Source organism: Ornithorhynchus anatinus, chromosome 4, assembly GCF_004115215.2.
Source record: "Ornithorhynchus anatinus isolate Pmale09 chromosome 4, mOrnAna1.pri.v4, whole genome shotgun sequence".
In the NCBI taxonomy this organism is placed as follows: domain Eukaryota; kingdom Metazoa; phylum Chordata; class Mammalia; order Monotremata; family Ornithorhynchidae; genus Ornithorhynchus; species Ornithorhynchus anatinus.
Window position 1 is genome coordinate 59,529,687 of NC_041731.1, and position 26,498 is coordinate 59,556,184.

Below are 26,498 nucleotides of genomic sequence, written 5' to 3' on the forward strand. Positions count from 1 at the left end.
CTTCCCCTCAAAGGCAGCTTTCTCCACCTCCAATCCACTGAAGGCCTTTTTTCAAAACCAGTGGGTTTGATGTCATGGAAAAGTAGCATCCTGATGAAAAGTCCCTCTTCTCTAGCTCCTGTTCTTGGTATTGATGTGAAGAAGGAGTTTTTTGGTGCTCCATCTGCTGTGAGCTAGCTTCAGTGCAATAATTTTCATTTTTAATTAGTTACTATTAATCTTTACCTCGTAGGTATTCAGATTAAATGTTCAGTAGGAATGAAAATGATCTCTTTAGTCAGTGCTAATCTCTATTTTAGATTTATAGCTGTCTCAGCTAATTGCTAGAAGAGACTGTTATGACTGGTGGTTTGAAATAGTTGAGGTTTTTAAGTCACTGCTTTCATTTTATGACTGTAATGCTGGAAAAACTACCAGTGGATTAAAGCTTAAGTGTTGAATGTTGTTGAGTTCTTATTTGGTTCTGAAAACATACAGAAACTGTCCTCTCTAAGGTCACCAATGACCTTCTTTTTGCCCAATCCTATCACCTCTACTCTGTCTTCATCCTCCTCGACCTCTCAGCTGCCTTCAACAATATGGCCTCTTCCCTTCCGGAAATACTATCTCACCTTGGCTTCACTGACCCTACCCTCTCTTGCTTCTCCTCCTAGCTCTGTGACCGCTCATTGTCCATCTATTTAGCTGGCTCCCTCTCTGCGTTCCTCCCCCTAACTGTGGGAGTCCCCCAAGCTTCAGTTCTGGATCCCTTCCTAGTCTCCATCTACACCCACTTTCTTGGAGAACTCATTTGCTCCCACACCATCAATTACCATCTTTGTGCGGATTCCCAGATCTGTTTTCCCAACCCTGACCTCCCTCCTCACCTCCCTCCTTCTCTGCAGTCTTTTATTTGATCTTTCCATCAAGACATCCTCACTTGGTTGTCCTGCAAAAACCTCAAACCTAGCCTGTCCAAACAGAACTACTCATCTTCCAACCCAAATCCCAACCTTCCCAGATTTTCCCATCACTATAAACAACACTACCATCCTCTCTGCCTTGCAAGCCTGTAACCTTGTCATTATCTCAACTCAACCCATTCATTCAACCTCCATATTTAATCTCTCACCAAATCCTTCTCAATGTATCGAGGATCCACCCCTTCCTCTCCGTCCAAACTGCTAACGCTCCTGATCCAGGCACTCATCGTAAACCTCCTTGACTGTTGCATGAGCCTCCTCACTGACCTCCCTGCTAATTGTCTTTCCCTCTTCAGTCCATACTTCACTCTGATGCCCAAATCATTTTCTTTAGAAAACAAAAACATAGAAATCTAAGTCTGTCTCCCACTCCTCAAAAACCTCCACTGATTTGTCCATCCATTTCCACATGAAACAGAAATTCCTTACAATCAGCTTTGAGGCACTCAATCGTCTCTTATCCTATCCCAGCATGGCATAGTGGAAAAATGCCTGGGAGTCAGAAGGACCCAGGATCTAATTCCGACTCGGCAACCTGTCTGCGGTATGACCTTGGGCAAGTCACTTAACTTCTCTGTGCCTCAGATAACTAGCTGTTAAATGGGGAGTAAAACTCTGAGCCCCGTGTAGGACATAGACTGTGTCCAACTTGATTAGCTTGTATCTACCCTGGTGTTTAGTATGGTGCCTGGCACATAGTAAGCGCTTAAATACCATTTTAGAAAAACAACAGAACAAAACACTCTAACACCAGCCTATTTACTGTAACTTGAGCTCACTTAACTCTCTGCTGGCCCTTTGCCCACATCCTCCCTTTGGCCTGGAACTCCCTTCTCCTTCATCTTTGACAGACTACCACTCCCCCAGTCTTCAAACTCCAACTAAAATCAACAGATCACTTCTGACAAGCCCTTCATTTGCCCCACAGTATTTGAGAAACGTCCCTCCGTGCTTTATTTAATTTTCATTTAACAATAGGTTGGCAGCTGGCTAAGGAGTAGTCACGCCATTGGCCGTTAGATCTGGATAGTTAGCACTGGGGTACCTGGGATTTAACTTGCTGAAAGAGAAGTGATGCTAAATAGGGGACAGCGGATTACTTCCAAAAAAAAAATCATTGAAAAAAATCGTTAGTAATGCTGTATGTAGCAGTGTTGCTCAAGTAGTGGGAGGAAGATCTAACATTTTGCAGAGGCTTTAAAATATGATTGCACACAAAGAATAAAAGTCTTTAGTTCCTGATATATCTCTGTCATGCATGTGTGAAAATACAGGTCTGTGCTTATTTAATCACCTGCATACATTTCCAGATACTCTGGGATGATTTATCCTTTTGGCAGTTTATGTGCAGGGCCTTTGAGTTTATGTTTTCTGCATATTCATGGCCTTAGGAATTCCCTAAACATTTTCTTGAGCATGGGCAAAAGTCCAAAATTCCACTTTTTGGCATAAGGGCTGAGGAGAGGAAACTGACAACATCTTCCAAATTGCATCTGTCTGACTATTCTGGCCTTGTAAATTAGAAGTTTTGAAGGAGCTATGTAGTCAGCTCAGTAACTTGGTCTATAAAAGAAAGTCTTGACCTCATCTATAAAACATACCATATTTTATCAAATTTGCATTTTCCCCTGCTATCTTTGCATATTTTTTGGATTATGGAAAAGGTCCTTCTCTATCACACTGACTAATCTAGAGCTTGTGGAACAAATCGGATTGTTTCAAGCCTACTTTTTTTTTTTTTTTTTAAGGCCAATGGTTCTACAAGCCCGTGCTAATTCCATACTCCATACTTAAAGTAGTTTTTCTGGAGTGTTGATTTAAATACTGTTGATGAACTAGAGAATGTTTTTTCTGGAATCACCTATCTGGATCGAATGTGATGTCTGTAGAAATGGTTCATTCATTCATTCAATCGTATTAAGCACTTACTGAATGCAGAGCACTGTACTAAGCGCTTGGGAAAGAATAATACAAGAATAAACAGTGACAATCCCTGCCCACAGCAAGCTCACAGTCTAGAATGGGGAGCACAAGCAGGTGATAATCAGTTAAGGTATGTATCCTCATATAATAAGGCTTTTCCCTATCATGAGATTCGTCAAGAATGTAACCCCTGCATTGTAGGTGAGCTGAGAATATTTCCACTGGGTGTGATCTTTTCAGGCTTAGGATGAAAATATATTGGTATCTGCATCAAAATTCAGGTGAAGCTATACTCATATTTTGTGTATAGACCTTGGGATAATTTTGAAAGAACGTTCTGTCTACCCTTATGATATAGTGGAAAATATATAGGCTGAAGTAGAACCCTTTTTCAAAGACAACTATTTTCAAGTGTAATAGCCATGTATATGCATAAACAGAACATGCAAGGAATGTGTATTATTATTATTGATAATAATCGTACTGAGCATTTACTGTATGCAAAGCACTGTACTAAGCTCTTGGGAGAGTACAGTACTGCATCAGACACATTCCCTGCCCACAACTAGCTCACAGTCCAGAGGGGGAGACAGACATTAATATAAATAAATTACAGACATATACAGGTATGTACATATGTGCTGTGCGGAAGGGAGGGAAGATGAATGAAGGAGCAAATATAAGCGACGCAGAAGGGAGTGGGAGAAGAGGAGAGGAGGGCTCAGTCAGGGAAGGCTTCCTGGAGGAGATGTGCCTTCAGTAAGGCTTTGAAGTGGGGGAGAGCAATTATCTGTCTGTTTTGAGGAGGGAGGGTGTTCCAGGTCAGAGGTAGGATGTGGGAGAGAGGTAGACGGCGAGATAGACGAGACCGAGGCCCAGTGAGAAGGTTAGCACCAGAGGAACTAAGTGTGTGGGCTGGGTTGTAGGAGGAAAGCAGTGAGGTGAGGTAGGAAGGGGCAAGACAACTAGTCTAAACTCTTTACTCAAAAATAAACCATAAAGTTATAGTCATTTGCTCCTAATATTCCTTCCCTAAGCACAAGGAAAGTTTGAGAAACCCAAGACGTTTTGATTTATTTCAGTGTTTCCCGAAGCGAGGTCTCGGGCGCCTATGAATTTTTTATGACTCATGTGAGGATCCCCTAGAATTGAGTGATGGTCTGTTATTCCATTTTCTCATCCTGATTTCCCAGAAAAGGCTTTCAGAGAGGAATAACTGTCCCACATTTGAGGGACACAAGCTTTGCTTCTCCTCTGAAATGGAGGGCAGACAAAGCCAGACTGCAGACATTATCCCACAGTCTCAATTGAGATTTAGCCCCTACTTAGATCCCCGGACTCTCTTTCCAGCCTCTAAACACTCCCTTACCTAGAAAAACTGAAAGGGAAAAGGGGTGGTGGATAGAATGAATAGAAAGTTAGATGGAAAGATGTATCAGAAAAGAGTTGGGAAGCACCGTTGCACTGCTTAATGTATCAATTTCCTACATTTAAATTTAGGAAAACATTCTGGTTCCAGTATACCTCATATTTGGAAGGAAAGCATGGACAAATAGAGTTCCTTAAAATGAGATTTTTTTCCTATCCAAATTTCCCCCATCTAGTTCTGTTGCATAGAGAACCTAGGACATGATTGTTGTTTGGGGAAGATGTACTAGTCAGTCATATTTATTGAGTGCTTACGGTGTGCTGAGCACTGTACTAAGCACTTGGGAGAGTACCATATGACAAAGTTGGTAGCCATATGCCCTGCCCCCAACGAGCTTACAGTCTAGGGGAGGAGACAGATATTAAAATAAGCTACAATATTTACGTCAGTGCTGTGGGGCTGAAGGTGGGGTGAATAAAGCATCCAAATAATCATTGAAATCAACAGTAACACTTTCTCCCAAATTAGACAAAATATATTTTTAGATCATTATCAATAAAAATGATATTGTGACCTTCCCAGTTGGGACTTTTCTAAATTTGTGGATTTATACTCTAAGTGACCAGGTAGCAGAGATGAGAGTTGATGATGATTTTTCTCTCCCGTGTCCAACTGGCATATGACCTCACAAGGCTACAGTCCCTAAATCTTCTGGTGGAAACACAAGTTTAGGTCACCATCAGTTCATAACTGTATGTCTACCAAGCATGGCCTAGTGGATAGAACCTGGGAGTTAGGTCATTGGTTCTAATCCTCATTCTGCCACTGGTCTGCTGTGTGAACTTGGGCATTTCACTTCACTTCTCTATGCCTCAGTTCCCACATCTGTAAAATGGGGATTAAGACTGTGAGCCCCATGTGGGACAAGGACTGTGTCCAATCCAATTATTTTATATCTACCCCAGTGCTTAGTGCTTTGCCCATAGTAAGTTCTCAACAAATTTCCCCTGCCACCCCCCCTCCAGACTATAAGCCCCTCGTGGGCAGGGATTGTCTCTCTTTATTGCTGTATTATACTTTCTAAGTGCTTAGCATAGTGCTCTGCACACTGTAAACACTCAATAAATACAATTGAATGAATGAATAAATACCATTATTGTTATTATTACTTTCCCAAATGCTTAATACAGAGCTCTGACACAGTATGCACTTAATAAATATCCTTGCTTGATTGATAATCATCATAAAAATGAGTGCAGCTTTCTGCAGTGTAGTAAAGAAGGCTAGAAGCACCTCTACCCAGACGTGTCCTCTGGGGCTTTTGATTTCCATAGAGTGGTGAAGAAACCTAATACTAAGCCAAGTGGGTTTTCAGTGTTCATATCTAATATATGGTTTCTTGAAGGTTTTTGTTCATGATAAAGCCAGTTTTTCCCCTTCCTTTACTTCTCTGAAGTAAATTTAAACTATTTTTAATGATTGTGCACACTAATGCTGTTGGTTCTAGTGTTCTTTGTGATTGCCAACCTATTATGCCACTCTAGAGAACATTCTTTCTCTTGCATTGTGAACCAGTTGATATAGGTTTTCACCTTGGTAATATGAAGTCACCATTATCCTCAAACAGGTGAATATGATGCTTATCATATGCAGCTGATTATTTGAAAAATCCTAATTAGCTGTGGAATGGAGAAATACTGTATTCTTCAGAATTCTTTCAAATGATTGCACTTAATGTCTGCATTCATGTATTGTATATAAATATGGATATTGCATAAACTTTCTCCTAAGGTGTTCATAGAAGCTTATACTCTCTCCCTCAACTCTGACACCATTTCTCAGAGGGAAACATTCAGAATTGTCCCCAAACCTGTGTGACTTTAAAGCGTGTGGGTGGTATTTGGGAGAGGGAAAGTGAAGCTTGAGTTGTCAAGAGCCAACAGGAAGATAAACTGCAACTTCGGTGTGCCCTTCACTAGATCATCACTGCCCCTTTATGAAATCAGCTAACTGGCATTGGGTGGTTTACACCCCACACCTCCTTCAAAGGATGTGCAGGGGATGAGCTCCTCAACTGCATATCTGTGAGTTGATATTGCACTATGAATCATGCAGAAAATGTTTGTTATCCTAGGATGATGTTGTAATGTGAAGAGTGTATCGGAGCACATCCCTGACTGACCATTTTTTACTTCTCGATTCATGGAGAAAGTAGGCACAGCATGTGCTTGTGGTCAATCCATCAGTTGTATTTATTGAGTGCTTACCGAGGGCAGAATGCTGGGGCATCATGTCTTCTTGTAACGTGGCATGTCAAAGGAAACATTTAAAAATACATAGGTCTCAAATGGGTGAATATTGAGTGCTTTGAAATTAGAGGTGGGTGAGGTGGCTCTGTGTGTGTGTATATCCTGGTCTAACAGCATCATTAAATAAACACAACAGACTACTTCAGTTAATTTGGCTAATGGAAACTATTTTTAACGGCTCTACCATGTTCTAAATGGTGGGATGCTGTTAGTCGATCGTATTGATTGAGTGCTTACTGTGTGCAGAGCACTGTACTAAGCACTTGAGAGAGTACAATATAGAAATAGACACATTCCCTGCCCGCAGCGATCTACTGTCTAATGCGTCCCAAAAGTCACTTTCTACTGAGTCACCAGGGTAGACATACTTCTTGGTGGGTGACATTTTAATTGGGACAGATGAGGAATGAGTTAGAGATTAGGAGACATTATGTCCACAACTTTATAACCCATTTACTCATACCTGCTCCCCTCTGATTCTGCTTCAAATTTTGACTTAGCCCAAGGGCTCCACAAATGGCAGTGCAAGGGCAGAATGGTGCTGATAGTGGTGGGACCTGCAATATAGGGATGATCACCAATGGTATTTATGCTCCTACCGTTTGCAGAACACTGTACTAAGTGCTTGGGAGAGCACAAGACACAGAGTTGGCAGATAATAATGTTGGTATTAAGTGCTTACTATGTGCAGAGCACTGTTCTCAGCTCTGGGGTAGATACAGGGTAATCAGGTTGTCCCAGTGAGGCTCACAGTCTTCATCCCCATTTTACAGATGAGGGAACTGAGACACAGAGAAGTGAAGTGACTTGCCCACAGTCACACAGCTGACAAGTGGCAGAGCAGAGGTCGAGCCCATGACCTCTGACTCCCAAGCCCGGGCTCTTTCCACTGAGCCACGCCCTTTGCCCACAATGAAGAAGAGACAGGCATTAATATAAATAAATAATTTATAACTTCTACTGGGAAAGACTGGCAGAGAAAAACAGTTCAGAGAGTCAGGAGGAAGAACCAGTGAGAGACCCTACTGTGGAAGGCTGCAGCTTCCTACGGCGGCTGGCTTTTTCCCAGATTCCCTTCCTTCCCCGCCTCCCTGCCCCAGCCAAGTGGATAAAGCACGGGCCTGGAAGTCAGAAGAACCTGGGTTCTCATCTTGGCTCTTCCACATGTCTGCTTTGTGACCTTGGGCAAATCACTTAACCTCTCTGTCCCTCAGTTACCTCACCTGTAAAATGGGGATTAAGATTGTGAGCCCCATGTGGGACAAGGACTCTGTCCAACCCGATTAAATTGTACCTATCTCAGTGCTTAGAAAAGTGCTTAGCACATAGTAAGTGCTTAAGAAGTACCATTAATATCATTCTTATTCCTACCAAGGCCTCACCAGGCTGAATTATCTGGCCTTTCTGTTGCCTTCAGGAGGAATGGAGGGACCCGGGGTGATAAAGCAACATTCTGTAATGTGTTTCTGGTATTTCTGTTTCTGAGAAACATCCAACAGCCTTAATATTTGAGGTCTCTGGCAGATAGTCTCCCCACCCTCAACCCCACAGTACTTTATATACATATCTTTAAAATATTATAAATTACTTATTTACTCATGTTAATGTCTCTCTCCCTCATCTAGACTTTAAGCTTGCTATGGGCAGGGAACGTACCTTCTAATTCTCTTGTATTGCACTCTTCCAAGTGCTTAGAACAGTGCTCTGCAAATATTAAGCACTAAATACCATTGATTGTTTCAATCGAGATGGGCTCAGAAGCCTCACTTTTCACTTTCCTCCATTTGTTACCAGTGGCTTCACTATCTGAGTAGAAGCAGCATCTACTAGTGGATAGAGCACAGGTCTGGGAGTCAGAAGGACCTGGGTTCTAATCCTGGCTCTTTCACTTGTCTTCTGTGTGACTTTGGTTAAGTCACTTAACTTCTCTGTGCTTCAGTTACCTCATCTGTAAAGTGGGGATTAAGAATGTGAGTCCCTTGTGGGACATGGACTTTGTCCAACCGGCAATTAGTGCAGTGCCTGGCACGTAGGTGCTTAACAAATACCATTAAAAAAGCATAGAATATAGCATTTTGGTACGTTTCCTCAGCAGCTCTTCTAGGAGGCAGCCCATTGATCTCAGTGCACATCCTTCAACAACCAAGGTAGGGGGTGGTGGGGAAGCAGAGGCTCTTCCCACTTTTTTCCTCCCCCTTAACACCCTGAGCTTGTGGAACTAACTAAACCCAGAGACCCTCATTCAGTAGGAGAAAAACACAGCCCAGCTGCCACAGAAAGCACAAGCCAGTCTTACATTGCTAGGGCCTGGGGGATTCAGGTCACCGTCGCCCCCACTTTTAGCAAGGGGAAATAGGATGTCCATCTGAGCCTGGAGAGAAAGAACGGAAGGATACTGAAAGTTCTTCAAGTCTGTTGTGTTTTTGAGGGAACTAGTTGGTCAAAAGCCCAGCTGAAATGCCTTTTCAGCATTCCCATTAGATAGGAAACACGAGGAGGTCTCATCTTTTCAGCTAATGACAATACACGGGGAATGTTGGACAAGAAATGCCCTTTCACACCCTCCTGGGGTTCATTTCCCAGTGGCTCATAAAGGTGTTCAATTAAAAAAAAGTGCTTTTTAGCCAATACTACCAACTAATGATATTTATAGAGCAGAAAACTACTAAGCACTACTAACTACAGCAGAGCTGGAAGACATGTTCCCTGCCCACCATAAGCATGCAGTCTAGTTTACAGTTGTATTGTTCTCCGTGCTCTTAGTACAATGCTCTGCACACAGTAAGCGCTCAAATACCTTTGACGATGATTACAGTTTATCCACTACAAGGCTGAAAAAGAGCTAATTTTTCATTCTCTGGTATGCAGGAAGAAAGTAATTTGAAATTATTCACCACAGTGAATTCTAGTCCACGTTGGCATTTTACCAGGTGTAGATGGGCTTTGAGGTGACGCCAAGAAGCGGCTTGCTTCATCCACCTGCCAGTTAACTGGGCATGAGTGATATGCCCGTCTAGACATCGAGGTTATCTAATGAGAAGCAACCAAATTTGCAAGTGAGGATCGAATATCTTGCAGCTGCACTCAGATCTTTCAGATTACGTGTTTGGTGTGGGCAGAAGGGAATGAAAATCATTCATCTTGAAGAAAAGAGGACAGAATTCTTGACTCGCAGTTCTTGCTAAACTTTAGTTCGCATTTCTGTGAGACAATCTTGGAAATAGAGACAAGACATATATAGGCTTAGGGCAAAGGCCTTTTAGGGTTGGAGCTAATCCAGTCATTTTAGAGAACTTTAAATTTATAGGAACTGTTTTATCCAGAGATAAGGTTTCAGAGCATTCGAGGAACGTGGACACAGTGAACGTAAGGCTCCAGTTTTATGTCACAGTGCAGAAGCAATGAAAATTGCCTTTCTATCTCTAGGTTTATTACTACTGGACCTGTCAAGAAGGGTCAGAACTGTGGAAAATCCTAAGCACTTGCCTGAGAGCTGGCTGTAAGGTTGAGTTCTCAGTGTATTTCTTCTGACCCTCAACTCCAGATGGTTCCTCAGTGCCAGGGAACTTGTCATGAGAGAACCCCAAGGTTTCAACATTCAGAATTGGAAGAGATGACAGATAAAGCAAAATGGGTTCACACACCTTTCTATGAACAAGCACAGAGGGCCGGTGGAGCTTGTGGGATAGAGTTTAAAAGATTGATTTTCCTCGCACTGGCTGTAACTTGATAGAATAAAGTAGTACTGTAATCAGAGAGTGTACCTGTGTGTCTTCCCAGGAAGGTTCAAGTCGGGGACCTTTTACAAAGAAAGGTTTATTTCAAGAGGAAATTTAATCTAAACTGAGAGACTGTAATAGATCAGGGAAAAAAATGCCTGTTGGGAATGAACGTTCAATTTTGTTTTGAAAAACAACTGAAGTAACTGCTCCCTTACCACACATGGGTTATTTAGATGCTTACCATCCATTAATGAAAAATTAACCCACTGGAATAAAAACTGAATATCAAAAAGCATGCTGGTTTGCCTAGTTAGCCTGGAAGAGTAAAATTTAAAGAATCATTTAGCAAATGTGATATTTTTTATTATTATGGAGAAGCAGTGTGACCTAATGGATAGAGCATGGGACTGGTAGTGAGAAGGACCTGGGTTTTAATCCTGCCTCCTCCATCTGTCTGGTGTGTGAACTTGGGCAAGTCACTTCACTTCTCTGCACCTCAGATACCTCATCTGTAAAACGGGGAGGGATAAAGACTGTGAGACATGGACTGTGTTCAAGCCAATTACTTTGTTTCTACTCCAGTGTTCAGAACAGTGCCTGGCACGTAGTGTTTAATAAATGCCATTAAAAAAAAAAGCAGAGAGTGAGAGAGAAGTCTTTGCTTCACTGAGAAACAGCATGGCTTAGTGGAAAGAGCACAGGCTTGGGAGTCAGAGGACATGGATTCTAATCCCAGCTCCGCCACTTATCTGCTGTGTGAATTTGGGCAAGTCACTTCACTTCTCTGGGCCTCAGTTTCCTCATCTGTAAAACGGGGATTAAAAAATGTGAGCCCCACGTGGGACAACTTGATTACCCTGTATTCATTCATTCATTCATTCATTCATTCATTCATTCAACCATATTTATTTAGTGCTTACTGTGTGCAGACCACTGTACTAAGCGCTTTGAAAGAAGTGTGGCTTAGTGGAAAGAGCATGGGCTTGGGAGTCAGAGGTCGTGGGTTCTCATCCCGCCTCTGCCACTTGCCAGCTGTGTGACTTTGGGCAAGTCACTTAACTTCTCTAAGCCTCAGTTACCTCATCTGTAAAATGGGGATGAAGCCTGTGGGCCCCACGTGGGACAACCTGATGACCTCATTTCTACCCCAGTTCTTAGAACAGTGCTTGGCACATAGTAAGCACTTAACAAATACCATCATTATTATATTATTATTACAATTTGGCAACACATAGAGACAATCCCTACCAACAGGCTCAATGCTTAGAACAGTGCTTAGAACATAGTAAGTGCTTAACAAATACCAATATTATTATTATTACCCCATTACACTCAATGCAGTGCTTGACACATAGTAAGTGCTTAACAAGTAATAATAATAATAATGGTATTTGTTAAGTGCTTACTATGTGCCAAGCACTTGTCTAAGCACTGGGGTAAATACAAGGTAATCAGATTGCCCCATGTGGGGGGTCACAGTCTCAATCCCCATTTTACAGATGAGGTAACTGAGGCATATAGAAGTTAAATAATAATAATAATGTTGGTATTGGTTAAGCACTTATTATGTGCAAAGCACTGTTCTAAGTGCTGGGGGGTATATAAGGTGATCAGGTTGTCCCTCGTGGGGCTCACAGTCTTCATCCCCGTTTGACAGATGAGGTAACTGAGGCCCAGAGAAGGTAAGTGACTTGCCCAAAGTCACACAGCTGACAAGTGGCAGAGCAGGGATTAGAACCCATGACCTCTGACTCCCAAGCCCGAGCTCTTTTCACTGAGCCACACTACTTCTCTGGTCACACAGCAGACAAGTGGCGAAATTGGGAGTTGAACCCATGACCTCTGGCTCCCAAGCCCGTGCTCTTGACACTAGGCCAAAATACCACAGTTATTATTTATTATTATTATTATTCACTGCATTGTTCTGCTGAATACTTTCTTGGTTTAGGAGCTCTCTAGGTTCAGTGATTGGATTGCACTGTCTGGTACCTTTTATAGAGCGTGAGGAGAAACTCCTCTAAAGGAAGTGGGTGAGAGGCTAGGCAGCCTCACTGGAGAATAATAAACTAAAAAAGCTTATTGCTAGCTAACCCTCTTGCACTGTCACTTTTGTTTTATTTTCCCAGAAAGCAGAGGTGACATCTGATAAAGACATGTACCTTGACAACAGCTCCATTGAAGAAGCATCAGGAGTTTACCCTATTGATGATGACGATTATGCTTCGGCATCAGGCTCAGGTAATAAAAGCTTTAAGTTCCTTAATGTCATCCCGGCCCTCAAAATCAGCGATAAAGATTTGATTATTCAGAGTTTAGCATCCGCCAATTCCAAAATTTTATTGGCAGAGTTTAGTCCACTGTACTTTCCTGTATGAATGGGGAAGTGCCTCTTGAGGTTAGACAAAGTGAGTTGGCTATCTCTGTGTTGGTTTTTTTACCCTGGCTAATTCAGGAGAACCAATTAGTTCTTCAGTCAATCCATTGTATTTTTCGCACGCTACTGTGTGTAGAACACCACACTAAGCGCCTGGGAGAGTACAACGTAACAGAGTCGGGGGACACATTTCCTTCTTACAGTTAGTTTACAGTCCAGATTAAGGTGGCTTTCCCCTATTGCTTGATCTCCTTGAAAAGGTTTTATCTTGTTTGATCCCTGGAGCTCGGAAGGGACTTGGTTTTATGACGGTTGTATGTGAATCCTGTCCCTCATGTCCCATCTGGAGGAAGGGATCGAATGAAATGCCTCCCCAACAGCCCCTCTGGCTCTGATCCTACCACCCTCGGCAGCAAGAAGCTCCCTTCTTCATTAAGAAAGCCTGTGCTTTTGCATGCAACTGAACAAGAAAACCGTTCCTAGGCAGATAACGTGTGGGTTTGAGGGATTTGCGGTGAGACTGGCAAGAAACAAAGAAAAATTCTTAGAGAAGTTCTCTCATTGGCAGCAGTCCACACTGCAGGTTAGGAGTTGGGGGCAAGTCGGGAAGAGTTGGCTCTCTTCCAGCATCCAACTTGTCCCTTCCAAGAAGGGAGAGTAAGGAGCCTAGAGGAAATGCTTTGTTTGGCCGATGACTTTCCCGAGGACAGCTGTGAAGCTATGGGAGGGGCCTGGTTTGAGACCCCAGAGACCATGTCCGGCCAGGAAGGATGCAGTGTGAAGCTGGGGCCCCACAAAACCTCCAGTGGGATTAACATTTTCATTTTTAATCCAAGCAACAGTGCAACCAAATCAGGTTCAAATTCTTGGGGGAACATCTGATTGAATAGACTAATCCAAAACTGCAAGCCTACCTACAAAGGATAGAATTAATCACATGCCAAAAGGAAATCTGGATGTCACTTGGGAATGTTGGCAAGTGGGGAAGCAACAATCCCAAGGGATGTAAAGGTAAAATGAGTTTGCAGAGCAATCTTGATGTAAAATTTACAGCTATTCTTAGGGATAGCAGTACGTCACATACAGAATTGGTGTGATAACAGCCCATCTCAATGCACAGTCCCGATGTTTTCACATCTCTATTAATGCCTTTTATTCACATTGCATCTTTCTTGACCTCTTATAATTCCCTGTGGAAATAGGTGGCTGTATTTATTGAGCACTGTATTAAATTCTTGGGAGAGAATCAGAAGAAATCTCCAGAGACCATGTACGCATTTCTGTTATTCAAGGCACAGTGTATCCAAATTATTTCAGGTAAATGGGCTGCCTATCTCGTCCTTCAACATCTCTGGAGAAAGCAAGTTTTTCCGGCTTCCTTAATAAATCGACTCTGCCAGGGCAGGATGAATAGGGAGCAGTGCCCAGTGCTTTGGACACTGCCCGAGGTGTCTCTTCTACGTGGAGGGTGTTAGGCACTATGGATCTGTGTGACATCACAATCACTTGCAAATTGAGGTTTCTTTTAGTTTGGAGATGTTGCCCTGGTAATTCTGTACAGCCCCTTCGCACCCAATAACCCTCAATTTAAGGTTGGGACAGTATTGACTCCCTGGCTCCTAAAGGAGTTCTCAGATTCCTAATTTTTCTCACTGGAGGGAATCTTTGTCCCCTCTCCCTTCCAATTTGGTTATGGACAGCTTAATTGGCCCAACGCCTAGGATTTGAAACCAGATGTTATCTGAAAGCAATTGCGTCGTGCGTTAGATACATATTACCAAGTCCATAATTTGAATTGCTAACTCGGGCCTGAGCAAGTACTCTCCCAAGCTCTAATTATAATGCTCAGCTCACAGTAAGCGCTCAATAAATTTGACTGAATGAATGAATGAACAAGTCTGAATTCTCTGTCAGAGTTAATGTCCCACAGGAGATGTTTTTGGAACAAACCGTGCACGATGCACCCCAAAAGTCAACTGACGGTGAACATTTTCTCTGGAACTGTCATTTTAAACATTCCCGAGTGAGGAGATTAATACTGGATGGGCTCTCAAGGATCCAACTATTCTCCGCATCAGTTAAGATGTTGCAGATTGCTTGAAAAACAGCTTCACATTCCTTCTGCATGTCTAGACTGTAAGCTCGTCGTGGGCAGGGAATGTGTCAACCGACTGACTCTACTACATTGTTCTCTCCCAAGTGTTAAGTACAATGCTCTGTATGCCGTAAGCACTCAATAAATACGACTGATGTCCCTTTAGGAGCTGATGAAGATGGCGAGAGTCCTCAGATGACGACATCCCACACGCTTCCAAAGATCCCATCCACACCCGTTAGTCCGAAAGTTGAGACGACCACACTGAAAATACAGACCAAGATTCCTACTCAGACAGAGGTTGGCTTTACTTTGTGTTGTTTCTCTTTATAAAATGCTGTTGCTTTTTTTTTAAAGTATTTATAGGAATTGCCCGCCCTTGCCCCTCCAGGCCTTGAAAGGCCTCATCTGAAACTTTCTGTGCTCTTACTTGTTTCCACCCTTTCCTTGTTTTTCATTGTCTGATAAATACCTTGTGACCTGCATGGCACTCTTCTAGGTTTTATGCAAAAATGAAACTAAGGATATTGCCTTGCCTTTAAGGAGCTTCTGTTCTAATAATGGAACATCAACCATGAGGAAACATCATGGTTATTTGGTATTTTCAATAAAAATGAAACATCCAATAAAGATTATTGTGGTATTTAAGAAAGACGAGACAAACCTCATTAGAATCTACAATGCCATTTTATAGCAAAATCTATTTTAAAATTTTCATGTTGCTAGACCGATTGCATGACAAGGAACCACAGCCCTTATGTGTTACCTAAGCCCATTTGTGGAGGCTCATAAATTTGTGAGCCCTTCAAAGGATAAGGGTCCATGTCTAATTCCCACCCGGGTATTCTTTCTGAGCACTTAGTACAGTTCTCAGCACACAGTGAATGCTTCTTAATAACTATTACTACCGCCAGTACTATGCTGCCTGAAATCCCAGTCCATCCCCTCACCTCCACTTTGAAGAACCCTTGGATATGTCGGGTCCAATGGCTAGGTAGTCCTTCGACTTACGATGTTTCAGTTTGACGAATGGCACTATCAACACTCCTAAATTACACCCTGTTTCACTTTTATAACAAATTGGTTTGGACTTGGCAAACACTAGCCTCCTTTATGGCATTTACTGTGGGGGCAGTGATTGCCCGGGGGAACAGAAGAGAAATGGAGACATTATTTTTAAAGCCAGCATTTAAAAAGATAATATAAAAAGCATCTGGGGGAAGAGAGGAGGATAGGGGAAAGTTTGAAAAGGATGGAAATAGCCAGAGGGATAGGCCAGAGGATTACCAGGTCAACAGGAAGGGTTGACATATTCATTCTATTTCTGATAATAATTATAATTGTGGTATTGTTAAGCGCTTACTATAGGCCAGGCACTGTACTAAGCATTGGGGTGGATACAAGCAAATAGTGTTGGACACAGTCCCCTGCCCCACAAGGGGCTCACAGTTTCAATCCCCATTTTACAGATGAGGTAACTGAAGCACAGAGAAGTAAAGTGAGAAGCACTTGGAGAAGCAGCGTGGCTCAGTGGAAAGAGCACGGGCTTTGGAGTCAGGGCTCATGAGTTCGAATCCCAGCTCTGCCACTTGTCGGCTGTGTGACTGTGGGCAAGTCACTTAACTTCTCTGTGCCTCAGTTCCCTCATCTGTAAAATGGGGATTAAGACTGTGAGCCCCACGTGGGACAACCTGATTCCCCTGTGTCTACCCCAGCGCTTAGAACAGTGCTCGGCACATAGTAAGCGCTTAATAAATACCAACATTAAATACCAACATTAAAGTGACTTTCCCGAAGTCACACAGCAAGCAAGTGGCAGAGCCGGGATTAGAACCCATGAATCATTCATTTATTCATTCAGTTGTATTTACTGAGTAATTACTGTGTGCAGAGCACTGTACTAAGCACTTGGAAAGTACAATTCAGCAACAGATAGAGACAATCCCTACCCAACAACGGCTCACAGTCTAGAAAGGGGGAGACAGGCAACAAAACAAAATGTATACAGCAATGAAGCTATATTACTCATCCATAACTAAGTACAAAAATCAGTGTAATTTTGGTAAAAATATGATGTCCAATTGGGGTTCAAGAATAATATCTCCCAGTTACACATTGTTCCTATGAGAAAATTGGTCCTGATTTTAAAACTCAGTGAGGAAGGACACAAAGCAGAGGATCAATAAATGAGAAACACAGGGTGGCCTAGTGGGTAGAACTTTTAGAAGTCAGAAGGACCCAAGTTTAATCAGAGTTCTGCCACTTGTCCTCTGTGTGACCTTGGGCAAGTCACTCAACTTCTCTGTGCCTCAGTTACCTCATCTGTAAAATGGAGATTAAAGCTGTGAGCCCAAGCTGTGTCCAGCCTGATTAACCTGTACCTACCCCAGTGCTTAGTACAGTGCTTGGGACATAGTAAGCACTTAACAAATAGCATTAAATACATAAATAAATAGTTCCTGAAAACCTGAATCTTTCATTGAAAACTACATATTTTTGTGTGGTGGCCTTTATTTGTGGAATACAAATATAAAACCTGTCATCAATCAGGATCAAGGTGGAGAGCACCAGTAATTCAATAAAAATCCTGAAGTTCAAGTTCCTAAATCACTGTTTCTAAAGCTTTAAATATTAAATTCAGACACCTGCATAAAGCAATTGAATTCATACTGCCTCTTAGCTAACTTAGGTTCTGATTTACTGCTTGGGTTTGGGGGATTTTATATGTGGTAGAAAGTATGTATTATCTAGTTTTAGTTAAAAGGTATCCCGAACTGAGAATGCTGATGTTTATTTAAGAAAAACATTGTATTTCTGTTTCTAAACCTTCATAGCATTAAAACAATGATGGGAATGACAAATCTTTAAATAGCTCCAGTTGATCTTTAACGCTGTACTTAATTTGATTTGGCACGAATAAAGAGCTGTTAAGAAGGCATCAAAACAGCTTGCCAAATTAGTTTCTATCCATCTGAATGATTTTTACTCTCTTTTAATGGCATAATGCTACACTGATGTGTGTTTTTCTATGACTTGATCCATTTAAATTTAAGCAATGAAAGGGCTCTTCAGAACATTTTGGTAAGACATAAGTAGGTTTTCTTGGATCATTTAGGGCCAAAATTATTAACATGGATGAAATAACCAATCTTCCAGAGAGTGTTATTCCCACATAAACAAAATTCTGAACTGCACAGTTTCCTTGCTCTGTTAGAGGATTGCATTCTGCCCATCACTGTCCTTAGGATGATAATGGAACAGTTTTAATCATTCGATGGCTTTGAGTACTACTTATTGTGTACACAGCATTATACTAAGCAGTTGGGAAAGTACAAGAGAGTTCATTCATTCAATTATATTTATTGACCACTTACTGTGTGCAGAGCACTGTACTAAGCGCTTAGAGGTAGGCATGATCCCTGCCCTCAAGAAATTTCAGTCCAGAGGGGGAGGTAAACATTAAAATAAATTACAGATACAGAGCATAAGGATGCATATGTAATTGCTATGGGGCTGATGATGGGATGAGTATGAAGTGTTTAAGAGGTACATTGAGGTACAGATACTCCGTGTAAGGATATGTACATGTGGGCTGTGGGCCAGAGGGTGTGGTGAATATCAATTGCTTAAAGGGTACAGATTCAAGAGCAAAATAGGGTGAGGGTGAGGAATTGTGGGCTTAGGGAAGGTAGAGAGATGCAGCGGGACTTAGTGGAAAGAGCATTGGTCTAAGAGTCAGAGGACCTCAGTTCAAACACTAACTATGCCACTTGTCTTCTGTGTGACCTTGGGCACATCATTAAACATTTCTGTGCTTTAGTTACCTCATCTGTAAAGTGGGGATTAAATCCTTCTCCCTCCAACTTGGACTATGAGCCTTGAGTGAGATAGGGACTGTGCCCGACCTTATTATCTTGTATCTTCCCCAGCTCTTAGAACAGCACTAGTATGACAAATACTATTAAAAAAAAAAAAAAGACCCCTTGCAGTTGTGATTTTAGTAGGGTTTCAAAGGTGAGGAGAACAGTGATGTGTCAGATGTGAAAGGGGAAGGAGTTCCAGGCCTCCGAGGATATGGGTAAGGGGTGGGCGGCAAGGTAGACATGATCTACCTAACATATAGTAGGTTGGCATTAGAGGAATGAAGTATGTGGGCTGGGTTGTAGTAGGAGATTAGGGAGGTAAAATAGGAGGGGGCCAGCTGATTGCTTTAAAGCCAATCATAAGGTATTTATTTTGATGTGAAGATGGATGGCAACTATTGAAGGTTTTTGAGGTGTGAGATGGAATGAACTGAATGTTTTTTGAGAAAAATAATCTGGCCAGCAAAAAGTATGAACTGCAGAGGGGAGAGACAGAGGACAGGGCAGTCAGTGTAGGAGGCTGATGCAGTAAAGATGGAATATGATAAATTCTTGGATCATTGTGTTAGCCATATGGATGGGGAGAAAAGGGCAGATCCTAGAGATGTTGTGAAGGTAGAATTGATAGGGTCTGTGACATGAAATGTGTGGGTTGAATGAGAGGGATGAGTCAAGGTTACAGGCTTGTGAGACAGGGAGGTGGTGGTGCTATCTTGAGAAAAAGGAAAGTTAGGGAGAGGACAGAGTTTGGGAAGTAGAGTTCTGTTTTGGACATGTTCTGTTTGAGGTTTTGGAGGGACAGCCAGGTAAAGAGAGTTCCAGGTCAGAGGGGAGGATAGGGGTAAGGGGTGGGCGGCAAGGTAGACATGATCTACCTAGCAGCTAGTAGGTTGCCATTAGAAGAACAAAGTGTGGTCTGGGTTGTAATAGGAGATTAGGGAGGTAAAATAGGAGGGGGCAGACAGAGAGGACAGAGTTTGGGAAGTGGAGTTCTGATTTGGACATGTTCAGCTTGAGGTTTTGGGGGGACAGCCAGGTAAAGAGATCCCGAAGGCAGGAGGAATTAGACCGCAGAAGAACGAGGTCAGGGCTGGAGAGGTAGATTTGGGAATCATCCGTGGAGAGATGGTAGTTGAAACCATTAGAGTTCTTCAAGGATGTGGGTATAGATGGATCCGGAACTGAGCTTTGAGGACTCCCACCGATAGAGGGTTTGAGGAAGAGGAGTAGACTGTGAAGAAGATTGAGAAGAGTGGAGATAGAGATAGGAGAACCAGTAGACAACAGTGTTGGTGAAGCCAAGGTTAGATAATGTTTCAGTATTAGGGGGTGATTTACAATGCTGAAGACACCATAGAGATCGAAGGGGGTTTAAGGTGAAGTAAAGGCTTTTGGATTTGTTCATAAGGAGGCCAGTGGTGACCTTAGGGCTATTTCTTTCGGCTCAAGGGGGTGGAAGCCAGATTGCTGGGGTTTGAGGGAGATAGTTGGTGGAGAGGAAGTGCAAGTAGTGAGTGTAGATAACCCACTCAAGGAATATGGAGGGGAATGGTAGGAGGGAGATGGGGTGATACTTGGAAGATGCTGAGTAGCCAAGGAAGAGTCTTCTAGATTAGGGGATGCATGGATTTGTTGGAAAACAATGGGAGAGGAGTCACTGAAAAGTGAGAAGTTGTGGTTGGGGAAGGGAGAGGGAAAATGTTTAGATAAAGTGGGAAGGGATGGGATTAGGGAATAAGGGGTGCCAATTCAATGTCAATTAAAAGGGAGCATGAAAATGACCTGAGCCATAGAAGAATTTCATTGACTCAACTTGCTAATATTCAAAAAAAAAGATAGCATTCAAGATATCATTCATGAGTGAGGGCTCTCTTTGGACTGTTAAGATTATGACTTAAATATAACTAAGAAATCAGGAATGATGCCAATAAAAAATACAGCCTGGAAAATACTTTCCCAGATCATTTCACTCTGCTTCTCCCTCTTTCATTTACAAGAGCCACACATTAATCCAACTGGGAAGATCGGGATCTGTTCCTGAGAGAAAAAAGTACAAATTTTAGCCATTAGTCACAGCATAGAAGAAGCAATGTGACAGTGGAATAACATGGACCTGGGAGTCAGAGGACCTGGGTTTTTATCGGGCTCTGCCCCTTTGCCTGCCATGTGACTTTAGATGAGTTCCTTGACTTCCCTGTGCCTCCATTTTCTCATCTGTAAAATGGGGTTATATACCTGTTCTCACTCTCATATAGACCATGAACCCCATGTGGGACGGGGACCATACAATTTATTTTCTTGTATTATCTTTACCTACCTTTTAAAACAGACTCTTCTAAAACCATTGATTCATTTGATTTTTTCCTCATTTCTCTTCCCTTCCTCCTGGAGGGGAATGATAAATATCTAAAGGGCTAGCAGCAAGGGAAAGATAAGTGAAGAAGTAGCATAAGTCACAAACAGTATAATCCCTGAATTCTGAAGTTGTCTCTCTCTATCCCATTTGCAAATATGTAGACTGCAGTGCTTCCAAAAAATAGGACAGCAATACCTAATGGCTGGAGCTTGGGTCACCACTGTTAGAGTTTAGAAGTGTTACATTAACATTTGGAGGATTTGGATGTTTGAATGAACTTGATCTTTTCCACCTTGATCGTGCAAAGGAAGGACCAAAGTGATTTCGTGGGACCATTAAATCATCTCCCTGGATTTAGAACCTCACATGGTCCTTTCTTTGATTCTTTTCTACAACTTTCCTCTAATTTGGAGTTCCAGATTGATGAATTCCGAGGGAACTTTGAATAGAGAGAAATTACCAGTTTTCAGGATCAGTTGCCTGATTTTTATTTTCCTGTTTTTATCTTGGCTCTTTTTCAATAGAAATTCCTCAAATGCGTCTTCAACCTTTCTACAGTTCCTTGGTAGAGTTCTGCAGATGGATTACAAATGTACTTTCTATATTCTTCCTCCTAATGAATATGATTGAAAATCTATCATCATTATTATTCTTACAATGCTTAAGATCTTTCATCTACATAAAAAAGTGATGACCCAAGATATCTAGTATATTCAGATTCACATAACCACTGCAGAAAAATTTTCTTAATTTCAAATATTCAGAGAAGTGGAAAAAGATGAGTTAACTAATGTTAGTGTAGTGTATGTATGATTAATATTTCAGTATTTCCAGAACTATTGCAGATGGAGGGGGAGCGTTCGGGGAGAGATGTGTCCATGGTGTCTCTATGGGTCGGAGATGACTCAACAGCATAAGACAAGATGTGTTATTTTAATTTTCTTTCTTGTAAATTTACTAATCTGGAAGAAACTATCAGAGTACTTCAGAAAACAAAATCGTGCAGTTAAACATTTTGAGTTTACTGAATGATTCCACTGATGTGGTTGGTGACCCAGAACATGCTGGGTAAATTAACTTTCCTAGGAGGTAGTAAATTTGATGGTTTCTTAAGGTACACTTACTCCTTCAGGTCACCACAGTATTGTTTAATTACAAAACTTCTATTCCATGTATTAAATGATTCCCTAGTTGACAAAGAATTTATCAATCTTTCTCCCTCTTCTATTTCAAACTCTTTTACTCTTACTACTGAGAGTTACCTTGGGATAATTATTTTTTATCTGTTTGGCTATGGCAAGATACCTAATAAAATATAAAGTTGCACGTTCACTTACTCTAAATCTCTAGGTGTCTCTCTCTGTTTCTGTCTGTCTGTGTTTCTATTTGTGTCTCTGTCAGTCTGCATCTCTGTCTCCAAATAGTTGTTCTTTCTCTGTTCTATAAATGTTGATTCCATGGCCCTGTATTTATATTGACTGTTCTGTATTACACTGTTAATGCTCTGCCTTTAGAGAGTGGGGACATCATTCATTCATTCATTCAATCATTTATTGAGCGCTTACTCCGTGAAGAGCACTGTACTAAGCTTTTGGAAAGTACATACAATACAGCAACGGAGACAATCCCTGCCCACAGTGGACTGTGGTGCAGGCATCTGTACAGAGCACATAAATTATATAGCCACTTCCATCAAGAATTTTGTAAGGTTTCATAACCATTACACAAAGTAGCTGTTGTTGAGAAGCAGCATGGTGTAGTGGATAGACCATGGGCCTGGGAGTGACAGAGTCATGGGTTCTAATCCTGGCTGTGCCACTTGTCTGCTGTGTGACCTTGGGCAAGTCACTTCACTTCTCTGTGCCACTTAGCTCATTTGTAAAATGGGGATTGAGACTGTGATCGCCAGGTGGGACAGGGACTGTGTCCAACCTGATTTGTTTGTATCCACCATAACACTCAGTATGGTGCCTGACACACAGGATGCACTTAAAAATACCATTATTATTATTTTATGATACTATTTGCCATCAGGTCCTTTTTTTAAAAAAAAAAAGTGTTAACAGATTTCTTTTCCATTACTAGTCACCTGAAGAAATTGACAAGGAAAACATTCAGGATTCTGAATCTGACAAAAAAATGGAGTCAGCTGATGACGATAAAAATGTTCATACTGAAAAACACTCAGACAATCTGTTTAAGAGAACAGAAGTGCTAGCAGGTAAGCTGTGGGGATAAATCAGCCGGAATATAGAAAAGAATATAGAGAATCAGTCCTTTCCCATGGAAAGGTGTTACTACTGACAGTCCTCATTGTGTGTGACCATTCCGAGCCAGGGTATCTTAATCTAGAAAAATATCCTTAGACTAGACAGCACACCCTTTTTGAAGGTTAGATGGCATCATTAAGCTATTGTGTTGTTTGGATTCAGTTTTATCCAGGTTAAGGGAGGAAGCCCTTTTAACAAAATACAAGTAAACTTGTTTCCGAAGCTTTTGCCTTCTTTTCTGTAATGAAGTCTTTTTTGTGTGTGTGTTGCAGCTGTCATTGCTGGTGGAGTTATTGGCTTTCTCTTCGCAATTTTCCTCATCTTGCTTTTGGTATATCGCATGAGAAAGAAGGATGAAGGCAGCTACGACCTTGGAGAACGTAAACCATCCAGTGCTGCTTATCAAAAGGCACCTACTAAAGAGTTTTATGCGTAAAACTCCCTCTTAGTGTCTCTATTTATGAGATCACTGAACTCTTAAAAATAAAGCTTTTGCATAGAATAACGAAGATCTTTGTTTTTTTTTTGTTTTTTTTTTCATTAAAGAGCCATTCTGGCACCTTTATGACAAAATTCCATTGTATTTAAAACTTTTCATGTATTCCTTTAGAACAACATAAAATTAAAACTTAACGTCTGCAGTGTTCTGTGAATAGCAGTGACAAAATATTATTTTATACAGACCCTTGATGTTCACGGAATCATTTTAAACCTTTATGCGTATATATGAAATAATAGAAATGATTGTTTTATCCTATGGTTCGATAATGAAAGTTGTTTAATTTTTGTCAGCATGTCTCAGATTGATCTTACAAGTTAGTCTTATTTCATTAATTTATGTCGTTCCCGCCCCTCCTCCCCCCAGGAAAAAAATGCCTTTTGTAGCTGTCATGGTGCAATTCGTCCTCAAATAATTCAGATAACAGTAATTTAGTGTAAATGTGATTTTTCAGCTCTGTAAACTTTAACCTCCACTTTGTATAAATTTTTGAGTGTCCGAATATCCATTTTACACTTGCTTTGTTTCTCAGTGTACCTGTAGCTGCAGATTTATTTGCAACAGCAAATTACAGAAGTGTGTAAAATTGGAATGTTACCACAAAGCTGTATAGTCGTATATTTACTACTCAAGTCTTCTTTCAGAAAGATTTGATGTAAGTTACTGACAAGCTTAAGCAAACCCAAAGACTCTAACAGTATTCAGAGAAGTTGCTGCAGATTCCTATGGCCACTGTATTTGTTAATTATTTCTTGCAGTTTGAAGGTACGAATAGGGGTTTAAAGAAAAATTCGAGTTTTGTTCTTTAAAATGCATTTCAGTTGTAAACGTCTTTTTAAGCCTTTGAAGTGCCTATGATTCTATGTATCTCGTCGCAGACCGGTGTTAATGAGTATATATAACAGTAAAAAAAAGTTGGTATTTTATAAGCACAGACAATTCTAATGGTAACTTTTGTAGTCTTACATGGATAGATATAAATTGTAATTTGGGAACATAAACACTACTGAATAAATCATGTGGCCTAATATTGAAAGTATTGTGATCAATTTTGTACATTTTTGAGCAAATGTACACTTTGCATATGCTGACTTGGTTTTATGCTGAAGATCAGAGTTAGATTCCAGAAGGCGCTGAGCCTAATTCTGTCATCATTTAAGTTCATTCCTTGGCAGTTGTTGGAAGACAGCTAACCTATTTTCAGGCCTCAGTGGCACTCTTTAGGTTATGCGCCTACACTAAACATGCCTAAGGGGTCTGAATGAGTTAAAGCTCCCTGGTAGGCATGTCTAATCCATCACCAAGGATAATATCTAGACAGTGACCACACTGGGCTCGGTATTTGCATATCAACACCAAAGAAGCCATTGATGAGGCTGTTGAGAGCTTTCATCTCAGAAAAGACAGGGGAAGGCTTGAACGGGCATCATTTGGGCAAACTCAGGTGCCAAGTGCCAGGCTCGCTTGCCACCTTGAAGAAGAGCTTATGCCAATTTGGAAATTGATACACGCCTTTCTGCCGGTCACTCTATCGGAACGGTTAAAAACTCCTAGGGTGGAAAAATTGGTTTTCAAGAACTAGCCAGCTATGGTTTCAATTTATTTGAAAAGCTAGATTGAAATCACCTGAGAATGGTGTCCAAAGAACTGCAAAGGTGAAAGTGGAACTTTTGGACTGTGTCTAGGTGAGCAAAGTTCAAATAACTGTTTAATGTTGTGGGAGGAAGTGGGGTTGCATGCACCTTTGTTGTACATTTTCCAACAGTCTCCCCTTCAGTTTGCCTTCCTGACACCTCGATCCAAATAGTATTCCCGTGATACATCTTGAAAATTGACACACCTTCTTAGTGAAGGATAGCCCTCTTTTTTCTCTGCTTCTGCTGTTCCCTCCTTTTTCCCAAGAACTACCACAAAGATACACTGAACAACCAAAGCAAACATCAGCGTGTTTACTTAGATAAGACCTAACCTTGAAAATTCTCATCCAACCCTCTTAGAAAATTACTGTTTTGAAATCATGAAATGCAAGGATTTTTTTCAGGTTGCACAATGGCCACCGATTACAAAGAAGTTAATACAGTAAGAATACCTCTACAATGTTCAAGGGATAGTGAAATTCAGTTCACAGAATAGCAACTGCTCGGAATTGCTGTGCCAGGAAAAGACATTTTCTGGCAAATGTGTTGTCACTGCTGTAAAGCAAAATATTTGTTAAAGTGCCAAAATAAAGTCTGTCATGCCTAAAGTAATATTTCATTTGTACAGTTTGACCTCCAGCTTTCTTCAATTATTATCAGCTTTTAGGTTTTGTTAAAGGTGCTGAAGATCATCCTAAAAAAGTCTGTTGTAACTACAGAATTCAGAAACTAGACGTCTAATAGGTAATGGAAGTTATCAAATAAAACTCAGGTTTGAAACTGCATGCTAGTAAATTGTTCAAAGTGAAAAATCTTCATTTTCAGTAGGCTTAGTCAGTATCAAATCAGTAGGATCCTTATGGATAAATTAGAAGCAGAAGCAGCTGTGTGGTATAGTGGATAGAGCATGGGCCTGGGAGTCAGAAGGTCATGGGTTCTAATCCCGGCTCTGCCATTTCTCTGTTGTGTAACCTTGGGCAAGACACTTCACTTCTCTGTGCCTCAGTTACCTCGTCTGTAAAATGGGGACTAAGACTTTGAGCCCTATATCAAAGGGGCTACAGGGACTATATCCAACCTGATTGGTTTGTACCCACCTCAGTGCGTAGTACAGTACCC

The 26,498-nt window shown here is 41.3% G+C and overlaps 1 protein-coding gene across 1 annotated transcript in view; it reads left to right on the forward strand.

The window, feature by feature from the left end:
• Positions 1-25,991, forward strand: part of SDC2 (syndecan 2) — a 106,430-nt gene extending 80,439 nt beyond the window's left edge. Inside the window, exons 2-5 of the mRNA XM_029062829.1 lie at positions 12,412-12,523; positions 14,921-15,054; positions 23,059-23,194; positions 23,516-25,991. Coding sequence (XP_028918662.1) covers positions 12,412-12,523; positions 14,921-15,054; positions 23,059-23,194; positions 23,516-23,679 — 546 coding nt within the window. The 3' untranslated portion in view covers positions 23,680-25,991. The remainder of the gene's footprint in view (positions 1-12,411; positions 12,524-14,920; positions 15,055-23,058; positions 23,195-23,515) is intronic.
• Positions 25,992-26,498: the final 507 nt, after the last annotated feature.